At 35.3% G+C, this 17,521-nt stretch overlaps 1 protein-coding gene across 13 annotated transcripts in view; it reads left to right on the top strand.

Moving 5' to 3' along the window:
* The first annotated feature begins 285 nt into the window (after positions 1 to 285).
* The window catches only part of POSTN (periostin), a 32,753-nt gene continuing 15,517 nt past the window's right edge, over positions 286 to 17,521 (top strand). For all 13 annotated transcript variants that reach the window (XM_027647384.1, XM_027647374.1, XM_027647365.1 and 10 more), the window contains exons 1-14: positions 286 to 439; positions 1,922 to 2,020; positions 6,085 to 6,149; positions 7,386 to 7,543; positions 8,138 to 8,302; positions 9,136 to 9,282; positions 10,192 to 10,333; positions 10,976 to 11,188; positions 11,349 to 11,483; positions 12,834 to 12,982; positions 13,442 to 13,578; positions 14,362 to 14,492; positions 16,960 to 17,090; positions 17,258 to 17,360. In XM_027647384.1, the coding sequence (XP_027503185.1) occupies positions 318 to 439; positions 1,922 to 2,020; positions 6,085 to 6,149; positions 7,386 to 7,543; positions 8,138 to 8,302; positions 9,136 to 9,282; positions 10,192 to 10,333; positions 10,976 to 11,188; positions 11,349 to 11,483; positions 12,834 to 12,982; positions 13,442 to 13,578; positions 14,362 to 14,492; positions 16,960 to 17,090; positions 17,258 to 17,360 (1,897 nt within the window). In that variant the 5' untranslated portion in view covers positions 286 to 317. The remainder of the gene's footprint in view (positions 440 to 1,921; positions 2,021 to 6,084; positions 6,150 to 7,385; positions 7,544 to 8,137; positions 8,303 to 9,135; positions 9,283 to 10,191; positions 10,334 to 10,975; positions 11,189 to 11,348; positions 11,484 to 12,833; positions 12,983 to 13,441; positions 13,579 to 14,361; positions 14,493 to 16,959; positions 17,091 to 17,257; positions 17,361 to 17,521) is intronic.

The raw sequence follows: 17,521 nt of genomic DNA, 5'->3' as shown, positions 1-17,521 counted from the left end.
CCATAAGCCAAAGTATAAATTTCTCAAAATTTCTCTATTGTTGTGTCAGCAGAAAAAAAATATAAGCTCTCTGTAACAATGAAGAAATTAGCCAATCGGGGACTAAAAGAAGGGGCTTATATGGTTAATGTATAGTGTTAATTTAGGTTACTGAAGCTGGCAGCAAAAGCTGCGGTTCTCAGGAGGGTGGTACAAAGTTTCAAACTGATCCTGTGGTTCCCTCCCACCACCTTCTAACATGCATATAAATTGTCAGCTCTCCAATCCCTTTGCCACTTCTCTCTTCTAGACTTGCCAGAGGCAACAGAGGACTAAGGATGAAGATCTTTTTCTTATTCATCTTTTCCACTTTTTTGTTGTCTGCTTTTGAACAAGCAGCTGCTTTTGCTCACTATGACAAGATTTTAACTCATAGTCGAATAAGAGCACGCGACCAGGGGTAAGTAGCTGGCTTTTGTTTCTAATGTAAAGGAAGCTTGTTAATCTTTATTCTCCCCTTTCTTCTCGCATTATATTAAATGTGATTTTTCACTGTGACTTCTTACTGTCATTCAAGTAAATTTTTTTTTATGTTAATTTTACATGAATTGTTCCTAAATAAAAAGTTTTCCAGGGAGTTTCAAAAGGACACAGAATTATATTAAACTTCACAAAAAGGAGACAAATCTCAAATCAGCATTTCTGAATGGATCAAATACATGAGATTCAGAATCACTGAAATTAATTACGGTTCATAATTAATGTGATGAGATGGCAGATATGTTTAATATATGTTTGAAAACTTTTGAATGGAGTTGACACCTATCCCACAGTATTTTCTCTTTTTATTCCATCCTAATGGAAATCATGAGCTCTATTCAAATGCTTTCTAACATGGGAACATATACTGGGAACCCTTTGTAAAACTTCTGTTCCCACTAGACCAGTGCGGCAAGCTGCTCAGCAGGGTTTCCAAAAGACAATGCTTACAAGCCAGGCTGTTTGGAGACACAGAAATAATTTGAACAGCTGGTGTCAGGGAGACACATGTGTCTAAAGATATTTTTCTGTTGTCGTTCTGAAGCAAAAAACATCTTTTGAATAAGAACTTTTTACGGTCCTATCTTCTTTTGCTGAATTCCCACTGCCTGCTACATACACACACAATGAGCTTTTCAAATAAAAACGTTCACTGGCTTCCCAGTGATGCAAAATATATAACTTTTGAACTGAGGAATTTTTCAATTGCAGAAGTATAAAAGTTAGGGACAAAATGCCTAATTGCACCGTGGAATTTGACCATAAGAAATTCCTCTTCCGTACACTACCATACATGTATTCCTCATCTGAAGTCTGTGATCTCTTTTATTTACATGCCAACTTACCCTTTGGTCCCCAGTAATTCCCAGAATGTTTATTTAGGTGCCTGCGGTAGTCCAAGGAGTTGGCAATCAAAATAGTTGATTGATTTACAGAAGACAGGGCTTCCTTCTACATAAAGAACAAGGCACTTTTCTTCCCCATCTCCCCACAACCTTCCGCTGCACAGATGTGTACAAGACAAAAACCTTAATGAAAAGAGCCTGATGGCATTCACCACACAGACCCTGGTGGCTTGTAATTCACTTTGCAGGGAGAAATGGAAGGCATACTGAGACTTGATTAGACACAGCAGGTGATCGCTGCCCACCAGAGACATAGTGTCAAACCAGAACGAAGGGGAAGCTTCTGCCACTGCAGGGAGGGTGGGCTTGCCAAGGAACCCAGATGGGGAGTCCCCGCAGCTTGCACTGTGGTTACTTGAAAACACACCTGCCCTGGGAACTGAAGCCAGATGTTAATTTCTTGTTCAACAGAAACAGTATTTGCCACTATTTCATGTAGAACTTTTACAGAAATGCACAGAAACTTCTTTTTAAAATTTTTCTCACTCCACCCATAGCCCAAATGTTTGTGCTCTTCAGCAAGTTATGGGAACAAAAAAGAAATACTTCAGCACTTGCAGAAACTGGTACCAGCAAGCCATCTGTGGAAAGAAAGCGTAAGTATGCCCTGCTTCCAACTGTTCCCTATTTATTGAGATAATACAATATACAATTAGAAAACTCCTTTTCTCACAGACAAACTAACTGTTTGTAATTTATATTAGAATTTTTAGTTCTCCTCCAGGTGGCATTGAAATGCTGACTTCCCTTTTCCTTCACTGGACATGCTTCAAGGCATAAAAAGTACTTCAATTTTTCAGTAAAATCTGCCGTACCACTGACTAGCACTAAATTTTATTCTACCGCAGACACATTGGGAAGAAGGGTGTTTCCTCAAAGTGGCTCAGATTGAAAGTTGGATGTTCTCAAAGGCAGTTTTGGAAAACAACCTACTCCTGTGGTTTTATTCCTAGATAGATGCCATGTCTTCCCATGAGAGAAAAGTCTGCTCTCAGAATAAATCTGACAGGGAGTTCATTACTTTGCTGAGCTCCAGAGGCAAAATGTGTTAAGCAGTGATAGATGCCTTCATGTGTTAGGAAAAATAGTTTGAAACAATAAGCAGTTGAGATTCATTGAACTGAAGTCAGGTGAAGACTTTATTCTAACTAGAATTCTGACTAGAATTTAGAAGAGTGTAATCTGTAAAACACTTTGAAGTGCCTGTGCAAGGACCTAAGAAAAAAGTCTGGTACAGTCAACCAGAGGAAGACATTGAGCAGTGGGGCTGGGTGGATTTGATCGTGAAAATCTACACAAAACTATCACCTACCTTCTCCCTCCTATTTTAACACTCCTACCATTTGAATAAGATTTTTTTACAATCCTATCTTCTCTTTCCATTGTACAAGCACTCACAGAGCAAGGACAAAGGAGGAAAAGAATGTGTGTGAGAGTAAGTTAAGTCATAGAACTCCTGAGAGCTGTTTGAGGGGGGTTTGTGGCTGTAATAGAACATCTGTTATAACTTAGTCTTAGCTGTTAATGAGAGTTTTATACTCTGTATACTAAAAACAGAAACACAGACGTGACTGAAAAGGTTAGTGTAATAAGAATGCTAATCCGAAGGACAACACATCTTCCCATGTTTATATCTCCCTGTTAACAAGTCCTCTGTGATTTGTATATATGATCTATATAATGTTGAATGCTTTTATTATGTACATTCCTCTTCCACTGCTCTAAGTTTACAATCAGGACGTAACTTACAGATTTGCTAAAATCAAAGCCTATTGGACCAAAAGTCTTTCCACTGTTTCTCTGCAGTATTTTATCTCCATGCCAGCAAGGAGTAGAACCAGATGAGTCACAGAGCTGATTTGAATAAACTAAAATCTGTCTCCATTAGCCAAGAATAACAAGGACTTAAGGTAGTGTTGCTCTACCCTTTTCCTTTGGAACATACTCCTTTGGATAAGGTCAGGACAACTTTGTGATAAAAAAACTCCAAACAATAACAACCCAAAAAAATAATCCCAAAACAGACAAACAAACAAACCCCTCCAAACCCCCAAGAATGCAGCCTTGCTTCTTATCTGAGTAATTGCTTTCTTTCTTTGGCCACCATCATATATTGAACTAGTAGGGATACAAATGAGATAACTTCTGATCTTGTATGAGGTGATACTTCCCTCGTGTACTGTGTCTACACACAAGTGGTACTGAGGAATTGCATCCTGCACTGAATTGTTGTAACATTATTGCGATATGCTCCATACAAACCCCTTTTATCCCATCCCATCTTTCTCACGTTTTGAGAACAGCTAAAAAACTTAAATACAGAAAACTGTAAGGGAACATGAATACTCTCAGTAGGAACTTACAGTAACCCTTGATCACTGAAAAGAAGCCTGGGCTTTACATAACAATATATATATGGTAAAAAAAGGCACTGATCTTATGACCTGTGGCTGAAAAAGCATTTTCTTCTTAACTATATTTTTCAGCCAACTTCCTGTCTTTCATTAATTTTATCATTGTTGGATATGGTATGAAGACGAAACTTTCCATGTCTTACTCTGTGCTTATAACTCAGCTTCCTCGTTCCTTTTTTCAAGAGGTAATTAAGACCATGATCTTTCATAGTTTCCCATGGGATGAGGGGGAGAGATTTTCTATTACAGGGAAGGAAAAAATATTTTCTCATGACAAAGCAGTTCACACAGTTGGGAGAACATTTTGGTTCCTATTCTGCTGCACAGTTTTCTTAAATCAGATTATTATTTTTTTTATTATTAACTTCTGGCGAGGATGCAAGAAGGAGTAGGAGTATAAGGTTTATTACTAATTTGAAAATCTGTAGCCTAAATGGTACATTATTTTTACATTCCATAGAAAACCCATCCACTGAATCGCTTTAAGGAAAGAGATGTACTAAAAAAAACTATACAAATACTTTCAGTGTATGGCTTCTCAGCTGAAAATATGCACATGGTAGCAGGGTGAATAAGTCATGTATGTGTACACATATGAGGGAATGGAGAAAAATATTTTCATAGCACAGAGAAATGAAAAATTGTGTTTAAAAAATACACATTTTTAATCTTCACCACCTCTATCAGATTGCTTTCAATTATGGGATTATAATCCTCACTTTTATAATCATGCTTTGTAATGTTATTTTTCTTCTAGTCTATTTTTAATTTTTAATCTCTTCAAGTAGTTTGGATGGTGAAGGTGTTGAGTCCAACTTTTCATTTGAATAAGCTCTTCATTTTAACGTGGTTGTGGTTAACCATTTGTCAGTTTTAATTTATGCAAAATGAGAGAAGTGTACTCAGATACCACCAAAGAGTCTGCAAATTAAAACATGGACTGTAGTGGTAAAAACTTAGCAAAAACCTTCAAGGAATTAGTGTGCAGAACTTTTGAACTGCCAACATCAGCCACACCTATAAAAGTAAATCTATTAGGTAAAACAGTGCTGGCAATTTTTCCTTGTCATTGCAGTGTACCATATAGTGAACAATGTACTATAATTTCAAAAGTAATATCTGAAGTCTAATGTATTAAAGTTTATGGTTTAGACTTCAGTAAGTTTGTATAATTTGTTGGCCCTCCCTCTCCTGAGGAGCCAAATTCACCTCTGTGATACCAGTTAATTTATACTTTCTTATGAGAGAGGACAACTTTTCAAGTAGGCCTCTGGTAGAATTTTATTTCTGTCATGATAATTAAGAAGACATATGTCTTCTTAAGAAGACAGAAAATGTTAAATTGAACATAACTGTATACAGTTATCACCTGGTTTGCTATTATGTGTAGCTTACATGTATTCGAAAATGAGAGTATTTTATTGATATCATTATATAACAGTTCCTGACCCCCAAATATTGCTAAATTCTTTGTATGCTGTGATGACATACTTTTTTAACTCTGGTTTTTATTTCTTGTAGTCTGGTTTTCATCCTCAGTATATTTACCAGTGAACTTTTCCTTGTGTCCATCCATCTAGTCTTTAGTGACTTCCTTCTCTATAACCTGTTTTATGTCTGTTCTTAATTAGCTCTCTCCCTCATTCCTGAGCTACTTCAAATTCTTCCTTGGAAAGCTGAAGCTCTCTTATCCCACTTTTTATTACCATACAATCCACAAGGCCTTCTCTTAAATAAATACCTATTTAGTTCCTATAGCCAGTATGTAGGTGACTTCATGTAGTTCTGTCACTTTAATTTCTATTCCGTTCATTTAAATTTTTCCTTTTCCTTTACAGCCCTTCTGTGAGTTTCCTTTAATGTTCTCACTTTTTTTTTCTATTTCTTCAATGTCATCTAATCTTTGCAACATAGAATAGATAAATTAATTTTCTTCAACTACTGTTCTGGTCACATCACCTTTTAGTACTCTACATGAGTACCACATGCCCTCCCGTGTTCCTACCTAGTACTTAAATTTAATTATGGTAGTAATTCTGTAAATTCAAAAGTTTTACATTTAGTAAATTTTGATCAATTTGTAGTCAATATAGAAAAGGCTGAATGATAGAAAAAGAATGAATATCTGGAGAGTGTGTATCTTGTAATGAAAAATTAATAATAAAAGATAAAAATTAGACTTAGCTAAAATTAGTATGTGCTTCTCTTGTATATTACTTAATTTGTTTTTTGTCTATATCACACAGAACTGTCTTATATGAGTGTTGTCCTGGCTACATGAAGATGGATGGTACAAGAGGATGTCCTGCAGGTATAAGCTTTTTTTCATATGGATAAATCAGTACATGGGAAGCAGTACAACACCAGAGATTTTCAAAGGTGGTCATCTTGAGAAATGATTGCCTCTTTTTCAGAATTATTGCCTGAGAATAGACAGCCTCATTTGTATATGGTCAACACAGTTAAAAATCAGCCAGCAATGAACTTATCATGCAGTTTAGGCTGAATTTCCCGGCTCCTTCTCGATTCTGGATTGGTGAGGAATGACAGTGTCTTCAGTTCCCAAAGCTGCCAAAGAACTTTTATTCCTATTCCCATCAAATCCCAAAATAGCCTAAAACTTACCAGTGAGGTCAGAAAACCAGATGTAGCATAGCTAAATTATTCCTTTTCCTGAAAAGACTTTATTCTAATTTAGTTGAAGACTCTTATAGGCTTTAACTAAGAAGGAGTGAAAATGAAGAAAGGAATTCTTGATTTCTCCTATTTATACTTTTCTGTTTTACATAAATAAAATTAATTTCAGTGAGAAAGAGTAATGGGAGAAGGAATATATTTCATAGCTTTGATCTCTATGTCTGAACTAATCCTTTTACATTCAACAATGCAGAGACCAATTTGTTTAGATGAATTAATTTCCCTTCAGATTTTTACATTAGGATGAGGTCAGTCACACTCTAGAATTGTCTACTCCTCTCCATAACCATAGAAAGAGCCAACAACAACTAGATGACATGCAAATGTCTCACTTCTAGATGCCTAAAATAAAGAGAGATAAATACTGTTCTCATGTAGTAGTGTTTTAACTGTGAGTCTATGGCCATTCTTACCCTCTGGATGAATCAATATGTTCACAAACTGGACAATGGAAGAAGAGCAAAAGGCTTCAGAAGATGAATTCTTCTCCATCATGACCAAAGGAGACTATCTCCATTTAAAGTTTTGTGATGGAATGTACTCCTATATTCAACAGATAGCCTCTCATTTCTTTTTGGGCTAGTAAAAAGCATGACAGTTCTTCCAAAGAAAACCTTACAATATTCAGTGTTGTTTGATCTAATTTTTCGTTAAGCAACAAAAAAAAAATAAATAACAAGCAGATGTATTTAGATGATTTTTGAGTATGCTGACAATCAAATTTTTAATCCAAGCACACTGTTTAATATGGATTTAAAAAGTTTTAGCACAATTGTCCAACAAAAAGAAACAAAATAAATTTGATCATGGATGACGAGTTTACAGCATTCTTATTACATGTTTATTTTAGTTGCTCCTATTGATCATGTATATGGTACACTTGGTATTGTGGGAGCTACCTCCACACAGCAGTACTCTGACATATCAAAGCTGAGAGAAGAGATTGAAGGACGAGGATCATTCACTTTCTTTGCACCAAGCAATGAAGCCTGGGAGCAATTAAATTCAGTAAGTGTGTACATGTGTATGAGTTAAATTGTGTTTCTATTTCAACTAACATTTTGGCTGAAGCTAGTGTATGATAAAGTAGATTAGAAACAATATTGATATTTTAGACATAAAAGTATGTTGTGCAATTTATAATGAAATAATTTGCATGTTTAAAATACATTTCTGAAGCTAGAGAGGCTGAGTTTAATTTCAGGAGCACTAAGCAATCATAATTGTCTCTTATTTAAGAATCTGCATGAAAATAATAATAGTGTTATTAGCATAGTTTGGGGGAAACTTTTAGGAATTCCAGCAGCTACATGATGTCTAGTTGTGCACTGTCAGTATTTCAGGTGTCCTTCTTTTAGTAATGGTTTTGATTAAATAAATATTGAATAAAAGCTCCTCCAATGACTTGTCTGTGACGAAGCCTTTTGTCTTCCATTTGTGAGCTAACCAGACTGAAGTATCATTTAAGTAGAGCGAACTGATAGGCCTCAAAACTGTGTTTCCTAAAAGATGTTGAAAATTAGGATAAAACAATATGTACATTTTTTCTGAGTGGAAAAATGTTTCAAAGCTTCTAATTAATTAAATTCCTTTCTTCTTCAGGAAATTCACAGGAATTTGGTTTACAATGTAAATATTGAACTGTATAATGCTCTCCACCACCACATGCTAAATAAGCGCATGTTGACAAAAGATCTTAAAAATGGCTTGACTCTCGTGTCTATGTATAATGGCCAGAAATTGCTTATTAACCATTATCCTAATGGGGTAAGTCTATTTTATTTTTTTCCTCTAATATATTTATTCAGTTATAGCCTTTATTTTCTTTGTTTCCTTATACAGCTAGGAAAATAAGTTATGTAAAGTTTGACATCTAGCAAGTCAGTTGTGACTGGAAAAAATAAATAAATTTTCTCTTGAAGAAGTTTTGACTGCTGTTTAGACAAATCACTAAGAAAGAGTGAATAAACTTGTGCTGTTTAGAAATCAAAGTTCAAATGAGAAAAAACTTTCTTCATACAGGTCAAAGCCTTTTGTGGCCAAAATACATGATCATCATAAATTTGACAGCAAAATCTAGTATTAATCTTTATGTGTTTGCTAAATAATATTAAATCAGATATTTTATTTGAATTTGAGTACGATAGGAGCATTTAAGATTGTAGAAAACACACATCCACTATTTGTCTAGAAAAAATATAACTTTTATAAATGCTAGAAAACTCCCAGTTAAGTCGCTCATCTTTGTTGCCTTAGATGCATCAAAATGTTTATGTTGGTCTACAGATTACATCAGTAAAAACCAATACAATCACCATATTAACCAGATATGGAAAACAAATCAGAATTATTGCAATGAAAAATAAAACATTAATAAGAAATCAATGTAACCTAAATAACTCTGCTCTTACCTTTCCAGAAGATTAGCCAGACTTTCAAACCTTGCAAAATTTTACTTCAAATTTAAAAAAAATCCAACTGAAATACCAACAGTGAATACACAATGTACAGTACATACATTTTCAGTCTGTAAGAATCGGGTTCCATGTTTTTGATAAAATTAATGCTTAATCTTCTACTACTTGATTCTTCAAATACAGGTTGTTACTGTTAACTGTGCCAGGATCATCCATGGCAATCAGATTGCTACCAATGGTGTTGTCCATGTCATTGATCGTGTCCTGACGGCTGTTGGAAATACCATTCAAGATTTCATTGAAGTCGAGGACGATCTTTCATCTCTTAGAGTAAGTGGACAAAAATAAAAGATCTTCTCTGGATTTTTTAGGTTTCTTTTTCCTTTTCTTATTTCTTTTCTGTTTGTTTATCATACCTGGAAGTATGAAGGCTTAGTTCAGTAAATTCAATTAAGAACTGCATCGAGTATTTCAAATCTAACTATATAAAAAGTCAAAGCATATTTTACATAACGAGCCTGCTTCTTCTCTTTTATGGATAAAATAAGACCACATAAATACGATGGAGTGTGTCCCTGTACATAAAAAGTCTCTTCTCTTCAAACACTGAGGCAATGAAATGTGCACATAAAGTTACAGTGTCTGGAGATTGATAAAGACAATTTCAAATTGAATCATAAAAAATGGTAAAAGTACCAAATAAATTCCAGAATCTGGCTTATAGCAAGTTTTAGATGCACATAGGAAGGATTTTTCTTGCAGAGAGGAAGTATGATTTTTTCTGTCCAAGTTTCTATTTTTTTTTCTCCTGGAGGATATGTCTGTGCAGCCATATATATCAATGAGATTTCATGCTGCATGTTTAAAAAAAATATGCCATTGTTTTGCAAATAACTGTTGTCCTTTTCCATTGTCCATCTCCGAAATAAATACAAATAGGTATTTTAAATGCAGAGGCATAAAACTGGAGAAGAACCTCTCAATCCCTCAGATACAGTCCATGACTGTTACAGGCAACCACAACATTTAAACCCTTTAAAAATAGGAATATAAAAGCCAATACTTCCTAGTCTTCAGTTGAAAAAGAAACCCTTTCTGTCCATTCAGTTTTTCATGTTGTTATAACACTGATCCTAGTCTATCACTAAAGTACCTGTGGGCATGAGGGGAAACTAGACAGACAATGTATTTTCGTAATATTTTAAATTATCAGCATAAAAAAACCCAATTCTTTTTTAGGCTGCTGCCATTACATCAGATGTCATGGATATTCTTGGAAGGCCTGGTCATTATACACTCTTTGCTCCTACTAATGAAGCTTTTGAGAGACTTCCAAGGGGAGTTTTAGAAAGGATCATGGGTGACAAGGTGTCTTCTGAGGGTATGTAACCTTTTTTGCGAATGAGAAATACAGACGAGTGGATCAAGAGATAGAAACTACATTATCTTAGTAGCTATGAAATTAAGCACCTCTACTTTCATCTGTCTAGGAGGAGTTATTTCTTCTGTCTAAGATTTTTCCTGTTGCCCTAAGGATTAAAAGCCACTGAAAACTTAGTTTTAGTTTAAAGGGTTTAAAGGGAACTGGGAAAATATAGGCATATTGATGTTCCTAATAGTTCAGTTCTGATAGACATTCCTACCTCTATAAATATAAGGCTTTCTGAATGTGGGGTTCTCTCATACCTTTGCATAGCCTGTAGCGTTCTGTACCCAGAGGTCCTTTTGGAACATGTCAGCAGTCACCACTCTGCCACATGCAGGTTACAGCGTAGCCAGTAGAGTTTTCATAATACAAGGAATGCCAAATATTTTTGACCATAAATGTTGTTTAGGTGCCTACAGTATAGTATCAATAACTTTGAAAAAAGTATCTATGAGTGCAAATATGCTAGCTAAGCTAGTACACTATTAGAAATTGTATAGATGTAATAATTTGTCCCACACCTATATGTGAATTATACATATATAAATACGTGTCCAAACACTTACACGTATGAACTTCCTGCTCTTTTCTTTACAGCTCTTGTGAAGTTCCACCTATTAAATACTCTCCAGTGTTCTGAAGCAATCACAGGTGGAGCTGTCTATGAAACTTTGGAAGGAAACACTGTTGAAATTGGTTGTGATGGTGAAAGCCTGACTGTGAATGGAGTGAAAATGGTGAAACGCAAAGATATTGTGACAAGCAATGGCGTTATCCATCTCATTGATCAAGTGCTAATTCCTGATTCTGGTCAGTGATATGTATAAAAAACTTCTTACCCGGAAGATATTTTCTACAATCTTACCTTGATTCCCTCAGATATATAGTTATGGATAAGCACGGAGAATACAAATCAGGAATAGGAAGAAATTATGTGTTAAAATACTTTTTTCTGTTCCTTTATTTGCAGCCAAACAAGTCATTGAACTTGGGGGTGCCCAGCAGACTACTTTTACTGACCTGGTGGCACAGCTAGGTCTGGCATCTTCTCTGAGACCGGAAGGCCAATACACTCTCCTGGCACCTCTGAATGGTGCTTTCTCAGGTTAGTAGTACTAGAAGATTGTCAAAATAAACAAGAATGTATGCTACCCGGACAGTTTTCCAAATCACTTCTAGCACTTATTCTAACTCTTAGAGTGCCAAAGCCAAATAGAGATACTCATCCTTTTAAATTACACACCATGAAGAAAGCAAAACAAACCTAACCACCAGACCACACAGCTTGTTTTCAGTCATATCATTTGCTAATGGAAATAGTATCACTAAAATAAGATACAAAATATGCACAGACAGGTTCTGTGGGAACCTTAATCTTTGCATTGCTTCCATTGTATTCACAACATATTTGTTCTCAAAAAATTTATACAATGTTGTGGTTTAACTCCAGCCAACAACTAAGTACTACACAGCCAATCAATCACTCCCTCTTTCCCCTGCACTGGGATGGAGAAGAGAATCAGGGTAATAAAAAAAAAAATCACACTTAAAAAAACCTCATAGGTTGAGATAAGAACAATTTAATAATAAAGATGTAATTAAAACCCAAGAGAAACAAGTCACACAGAGTACAGTTTCTCCCCACCTGCTCACTGATGCCCAGCCAGTGACTGACCCCTTCTGGCCAGCTCCCCCAAGTTTATACCGGGCATGACTTTCTATGGTATGGAATATCTCTTTGGCCAGTTAAGATCATCTGTCCGGGATATGCTCCCCCAGCTTCTTGTGCACCTGTTCACTGGCAGAGCAAGAAACACTGAGATGTCCTTGATTTAGCGTAAGCACTACTTAGCAACAACCAAAACATCAGTGTGTTACCAATATTATTCTTATACTAAATCCAGAACACAGCATGATGGGACCTATTAGGAAGAAAATTAACTCTATCCCAGCCAAAAGCAGGACATACAAAAAAGTTAGTATTTTCCAGTACATTAAAGCAGAAGGAAACTAATACAAATATACTATAAAGCAGGTGTTGGTACATTTGCACAGGTGACTACATGAGCATCTTGCCTTTCCGCAAAGAATTTGAGTGTTAACTCACCACCACAGAAGCAAATTTGGATAGGTTTTAAGGTGCACATGCAGAAAGGAATAGTTCTAATAAGAACTGTAGCAGTAATTCAGAAGATGGATCAGACCCACATATAAATCATCAGCCATATTAGTTATAGTAATTAATCAGGGCTATGTCAAAAGTTCATTACTCAATTTAAGGAATTGCCAATTGCAGGAACTACTTAACAATTCATTTTCTGTATACACAGACCTGTCCAAGCTTTAACTCAAGCATTTCAAAGTAAGATTCTGTATTTCCATAGTCTTTTAACTTTATCTCAATGAAAATTCACTATACAGATTACTATATATTGATATCTAAATGACTTTGTAGATGACACCTTAAGGCTGGATCAACGTCTTCTTAGAACAATCCTGCAGAATCACATTATAAAAGTGAAAGTTGGGCTCAATGAACTGTACAATGGACAAGAGCTGGAAACAATTGGAGGAAAACTACTTAGAGTCTTTGTATATCGCACAGTAAGTAAATGGGGCCTTCTAACATTATGTACCCAACTATGAAAATGGAGAGTCAATAAAAGGCAAAGCTGAATGAAACTCCCCAACATTTACCATTATGATAATCTAGCAAAAAAATCTTTAAATTTTTAAGATAGGAAAAAAAGAAAATCTGATCTTTCTTAACTGGAATTTTGTCAGCATGGAAAACTCTTTGGGAAAACATAACAGGATTTCAGATTTGGCACTTCACTGCTTACAAATGTTTAAGGCTAGTTTTAGAACTAATTAAGAACATTCTCAAGGGAAACAAAATTCAAGTTCTGAAATATTTGCACCATGTTATTTTACTCTAGGTTTTGCTACTTTCTTAAGCAATGCCAAATTTCCTGGTAAGAACATGCAATTTTACTGTAGGAAATACTCGAGTGTTATTTTTAACATTGTGGAAATAGCTATATTTGTTTGTATTTCAATAAGGCTGTATGTATTGAAAATTCATGCATGGTCAGAGGAAGTAAAGAAGGAAGAAATGGCTTTATTCACGTCTTCAGACAGATCATCAATCCAGCAGAAAAGACGTTGAATGAAATGCTAAGAAATGATAAGCGTTTTAGGTGAGTCTCAGTTTTGACAGCACTAAGAATTTCCTGCAGAGAGTAACTGTCTATACAGCACAGCTAGTCTGAGAAAAAATTATGTACTGAGTTTTTGAATCATTGGATTTTAGAGGGTAAGGAGGGCAGGGAAGGGCTTATTGCCTACTCAAACAAAAAAAAAAAAAAAAACACGAGTAGAAAAAAAAAATATGTAGGTGAAAAAAAAAGTGTTCTCCAGCTGTGTGCTGGAAAGGTTCCCACATTCTGTGCTAGAATGGTTGTTAATGGCACACAGGAGTCAATAAGATGACGGAATGAAAGGCATAAGAGGACAAAAGGAATTGGATGATACATCCAGAGCAGCATGTGCAGTGGAGTCCGGAGTTTTAATTGTTGGGCGGTACTATTCCATATGGGTGCAGCGTGATTGCATACCTTTCTAGTATGCATTTTTGTCCCTTTCCTGCAAGTATCCCAATACTCCTAGAAAGAACAAGTAACCTTTACATCCTCCTTTCATCTCTTTGATCTGTGATGTTTTTATTTGATGAATCCTGCTGTGATCCAAGCTGCCAATATTTTTTTTCCACTGTCTGCTACTCTTAAGACTGTCTTATTTTATTATCTTGTTTTTTCTTTCTCATTTTCCTCCTTCACTATCTTAATTTCTGGGGATTAGTTAAAGAGTTTGAAGATTATTGTACTATCAGAAAAAAATGAGGGAACTAGGTACCTGCACTCAATTGTAGTTACTACATTTTAACAAAACGTGTTTGTGTTTTGTCTGTTTGTTGCAAACAGCATTTTCCTCAGTCTGGTGAAAGCTGCAGATTTAGATGATGTTCTGTCACAGCCTGGAGAATGGACTCTGTTTGTTCCAACTAATGATGCCTTTAAAGGTTTGACTGATGACGATAAGGATATATTGATAAGTAAGTAACATGAGAAAACTAGAATTATAGAAAAAATGAGAATGGTCAAATTGATTGGAAAGGAAGCTAATGCACTTCTTACACAGAAGTTGCCTGATGAAATAGTTTACCTTTTGCATAGAGCAGTTCATAGTAGTTCCCTAAATTATTTCCTTCTTGGGGGTAGAGAAAATATCTTTTTGGAAAGAAGCATCCAACCTAAATTTAAACTTCACTCCTTAATATCTTGTTCCATGGTCTTACTACCTTCTAAGTTAGAATCTTCACTCATTTTATTACCCTCAACTTGCCATCATTCAACCTTGCTAATAGCTTTTTTAAGATGGAAATTCTGTTCTATCATATTTCTTTTCTAGTTGTAATTATTGCATCAGAACACATTTAGTATTGACTTTTGCTATCTTTCCTTACCTTTGTTTCGACCCAGTGATCTCTGATAGCACCTGTGCTCTCCAAGTAAAATATTGAGTATCTGTTGCTACATGTCAATGCAAGTAATTTCTTTCCATCTAACACATCCAAACTCTGGAATGTTATAGATTTTTTGCAAGATTTAGAACTAGTTTATTTAATGTTATGCTTTATTTCCATAAGAGAAGAAATGCACAGTGAATACTTCAAATCTCCTGCAGAATTTCTGACTGGAGGGGTAGACTGTGGTCACAGCACTATAAATAATTTTAGTTTATTTAAAAGTAATGTGAATATGGCCTGTGCACAAGGCAGGAGGAGCGGTTGCCACATCCAGGTCAGTATATTTTCCGTTCCTGTACTTCTCAGATGAAAACTTAAAGACATGGAGCCAAACCCCATGAATTCTTAATTACTTGGAAGACTTTGTTCAGGCAACCCCGTCTTCTGCAGCCTTTAGCTCACTAATGAAGCACTAGGAATTTAAATTATCTCTTCAACCATTTAAAGTTATGATAGTGGTCTAAGTTGCCTTCTAGTGTGGTGCGTCTCTAGTGACTAAAAGTAAATTAACAGATAGCCTAGATGACTCTCATTAGGCAGCTATAAAAGGAAATGAAGCGTGTCATAAGGCTGTGAACCGAAGCAACTGGATAAATGCCACTGTTCCGTTTGTATTGTACTGTGTAGTTGCTTTCTTAACTAAGATTGAGTTTATGAGGTTCATTGTTTTTGTCTTCAATTCACAACTTGAAGTTGTACTCAAGGTCAATGTCATTTTGGATTAATTTTGTAGTTAAAAATAAAATTATATTGACCATTCTGCTTTTCAAGTGACTTTATGTATCATCTTTTCCTATCATTGTGACTCAGTTTATTTCACTTTCCTTGTCCCTGATTATTTTTTTTGCAGCAAGATGTCTAATTTTTTGTCAGTTTACTTTCTAGAATTCCATCCTGGTGTTCTTTTAAGATATTATGTTACTTTCTCCATTAAAATTAAATTTTGAAATATATAATTTTTTAAGGAATATAAAGAAATACTTTGTTAATCTGTAAGAAAGACACAAAGATTATTTTAACCAGTAACCACTGTGGCATAGAACAGAGTTAATCTGATAGTCTGTGAAAACATCTTTGGAGTGGCCATGTTTAGGCTCTGTATGTAACGATGCTATATCTATGAATGTTCCAGTCACAAAGTCTCAGCTAATTTTACTAGGAAGAAAAATATCATTTAATTGCACTTCGTAATAAAGTAAATTGTAGTACTACCAGTGATTAGAGCAAAACACAGGAAAAAAAGAAGGAAAATATTCCCTGAAAGAGACATTAGGAAAAAAAAAAAAAAAGACTAGATAGGATTTCCATTCCTTTTTTATCAAGGCTGAAACTCCTAATAGCAATCAATATCAGCAAGTAATGCTAGTATTAAACTTAGAATTGTCCATATTCCATGTAATGCTAAGCATATGTGTTTTAAAGCTGCTCTGCTTGGTACCCTGTCTCCAGGACATTATGGGGTTTTCTACAGCCCATTCTATGCCTTTCAACCTCTATGGACCCAGAGCACCAGGGAACCCTATCAGGACATTAACTTGGGCTCCAGGATTTATTTGCTTTTTAAGACAGTCTTGAAAATGTTGGATTTTTTTTCTCTTCAACCCAAATAGGAATGTCAACCTTTAAAATATGGAAACCATCCCTAAAATTGGGTGGTTTTCCCCTTTCCCAGCTTCTCCAAGCTGCATCTGTTCTCTGTAAGAACAGAAAAAAACAGCACTTCTAACTGCTCCACGGACTGCTTTTCTGTTCTTTTGCATAAGGTTTCTTATAAGATCTTTATGATTATGTTCTGAGTGCCTTTTTGTCATATGGGTGACTTGTTTCCATTTACCACCATTTTAACAGATTCAAATTGTATATGTTCATGGTACTATCATTCATATTATGCATAATTCCAGCTCAAGCCTGTGTGAATCCTTAGAATTTTCAAAAAGAACTATCCCTTACTATTTAATTTTTATTCCTATTATTCTTTTTTGTTTTTATATAGGAGACAAAAATGCTCTCAGGAACATTCTTCTTTACCACTTGACACAAGGAGTTTTCATTGGAAGTGGCTTTGAGCCTGGTGTGACAAATATTCTTAAAACCATCCAAGGAGGGAAACTCTACTTGAAAACAGTTAAGCATAGAAAAAATCTCCCTGCTACAGCCTTGTAATAGGGATTTGACATTTCATGTCTATCCACATTATGGAGCGGGATGCAATTCTGCAAATGTCATAGTAGGGTTTGGGGTTGTTTTTCAATGTCCCTGATAACTTGGGTTCTCTTTTGATCCTTTATCAGGTGAATGATACTCTTCTGGTTAATGAACTGAAATCAAGAGAATCTGATCTCATGGCAACAAATGGTGTAATTCATGTCATTGACAAACTCCTATATCCAGCAGGTGAGTATTATTTCATGGAATTTATACAAAATCCTTTAAATCTATTTACGTTATATAGCTGAAATAACTTTAAAAAGATAATTAATTTAAAGATAAAATTCTTATGTGGATATGAAACAGAAAAGTTACCTCACTGCTCATTTTGTGGAAGAACCTCACTT

This window comes from Corapipo altera, unplaced genomic scaffold (assembly GCF_003945725.1).
Source record: "Corapipo altera isolate COAL_440 unplaced genomic scaffold, ASM394572v1 0, whole genome shotgun sequence".
Taxonomy (NCBI): domain Eukaryota; kingdom Metazoa; phylum Chordata; class Aves; order Passeriformes; family Pipridae; genus Corapipo; species Corapipo altera.
This window is presented reverse-complemented; position numbering and strand designations above follow the sequence as displayed.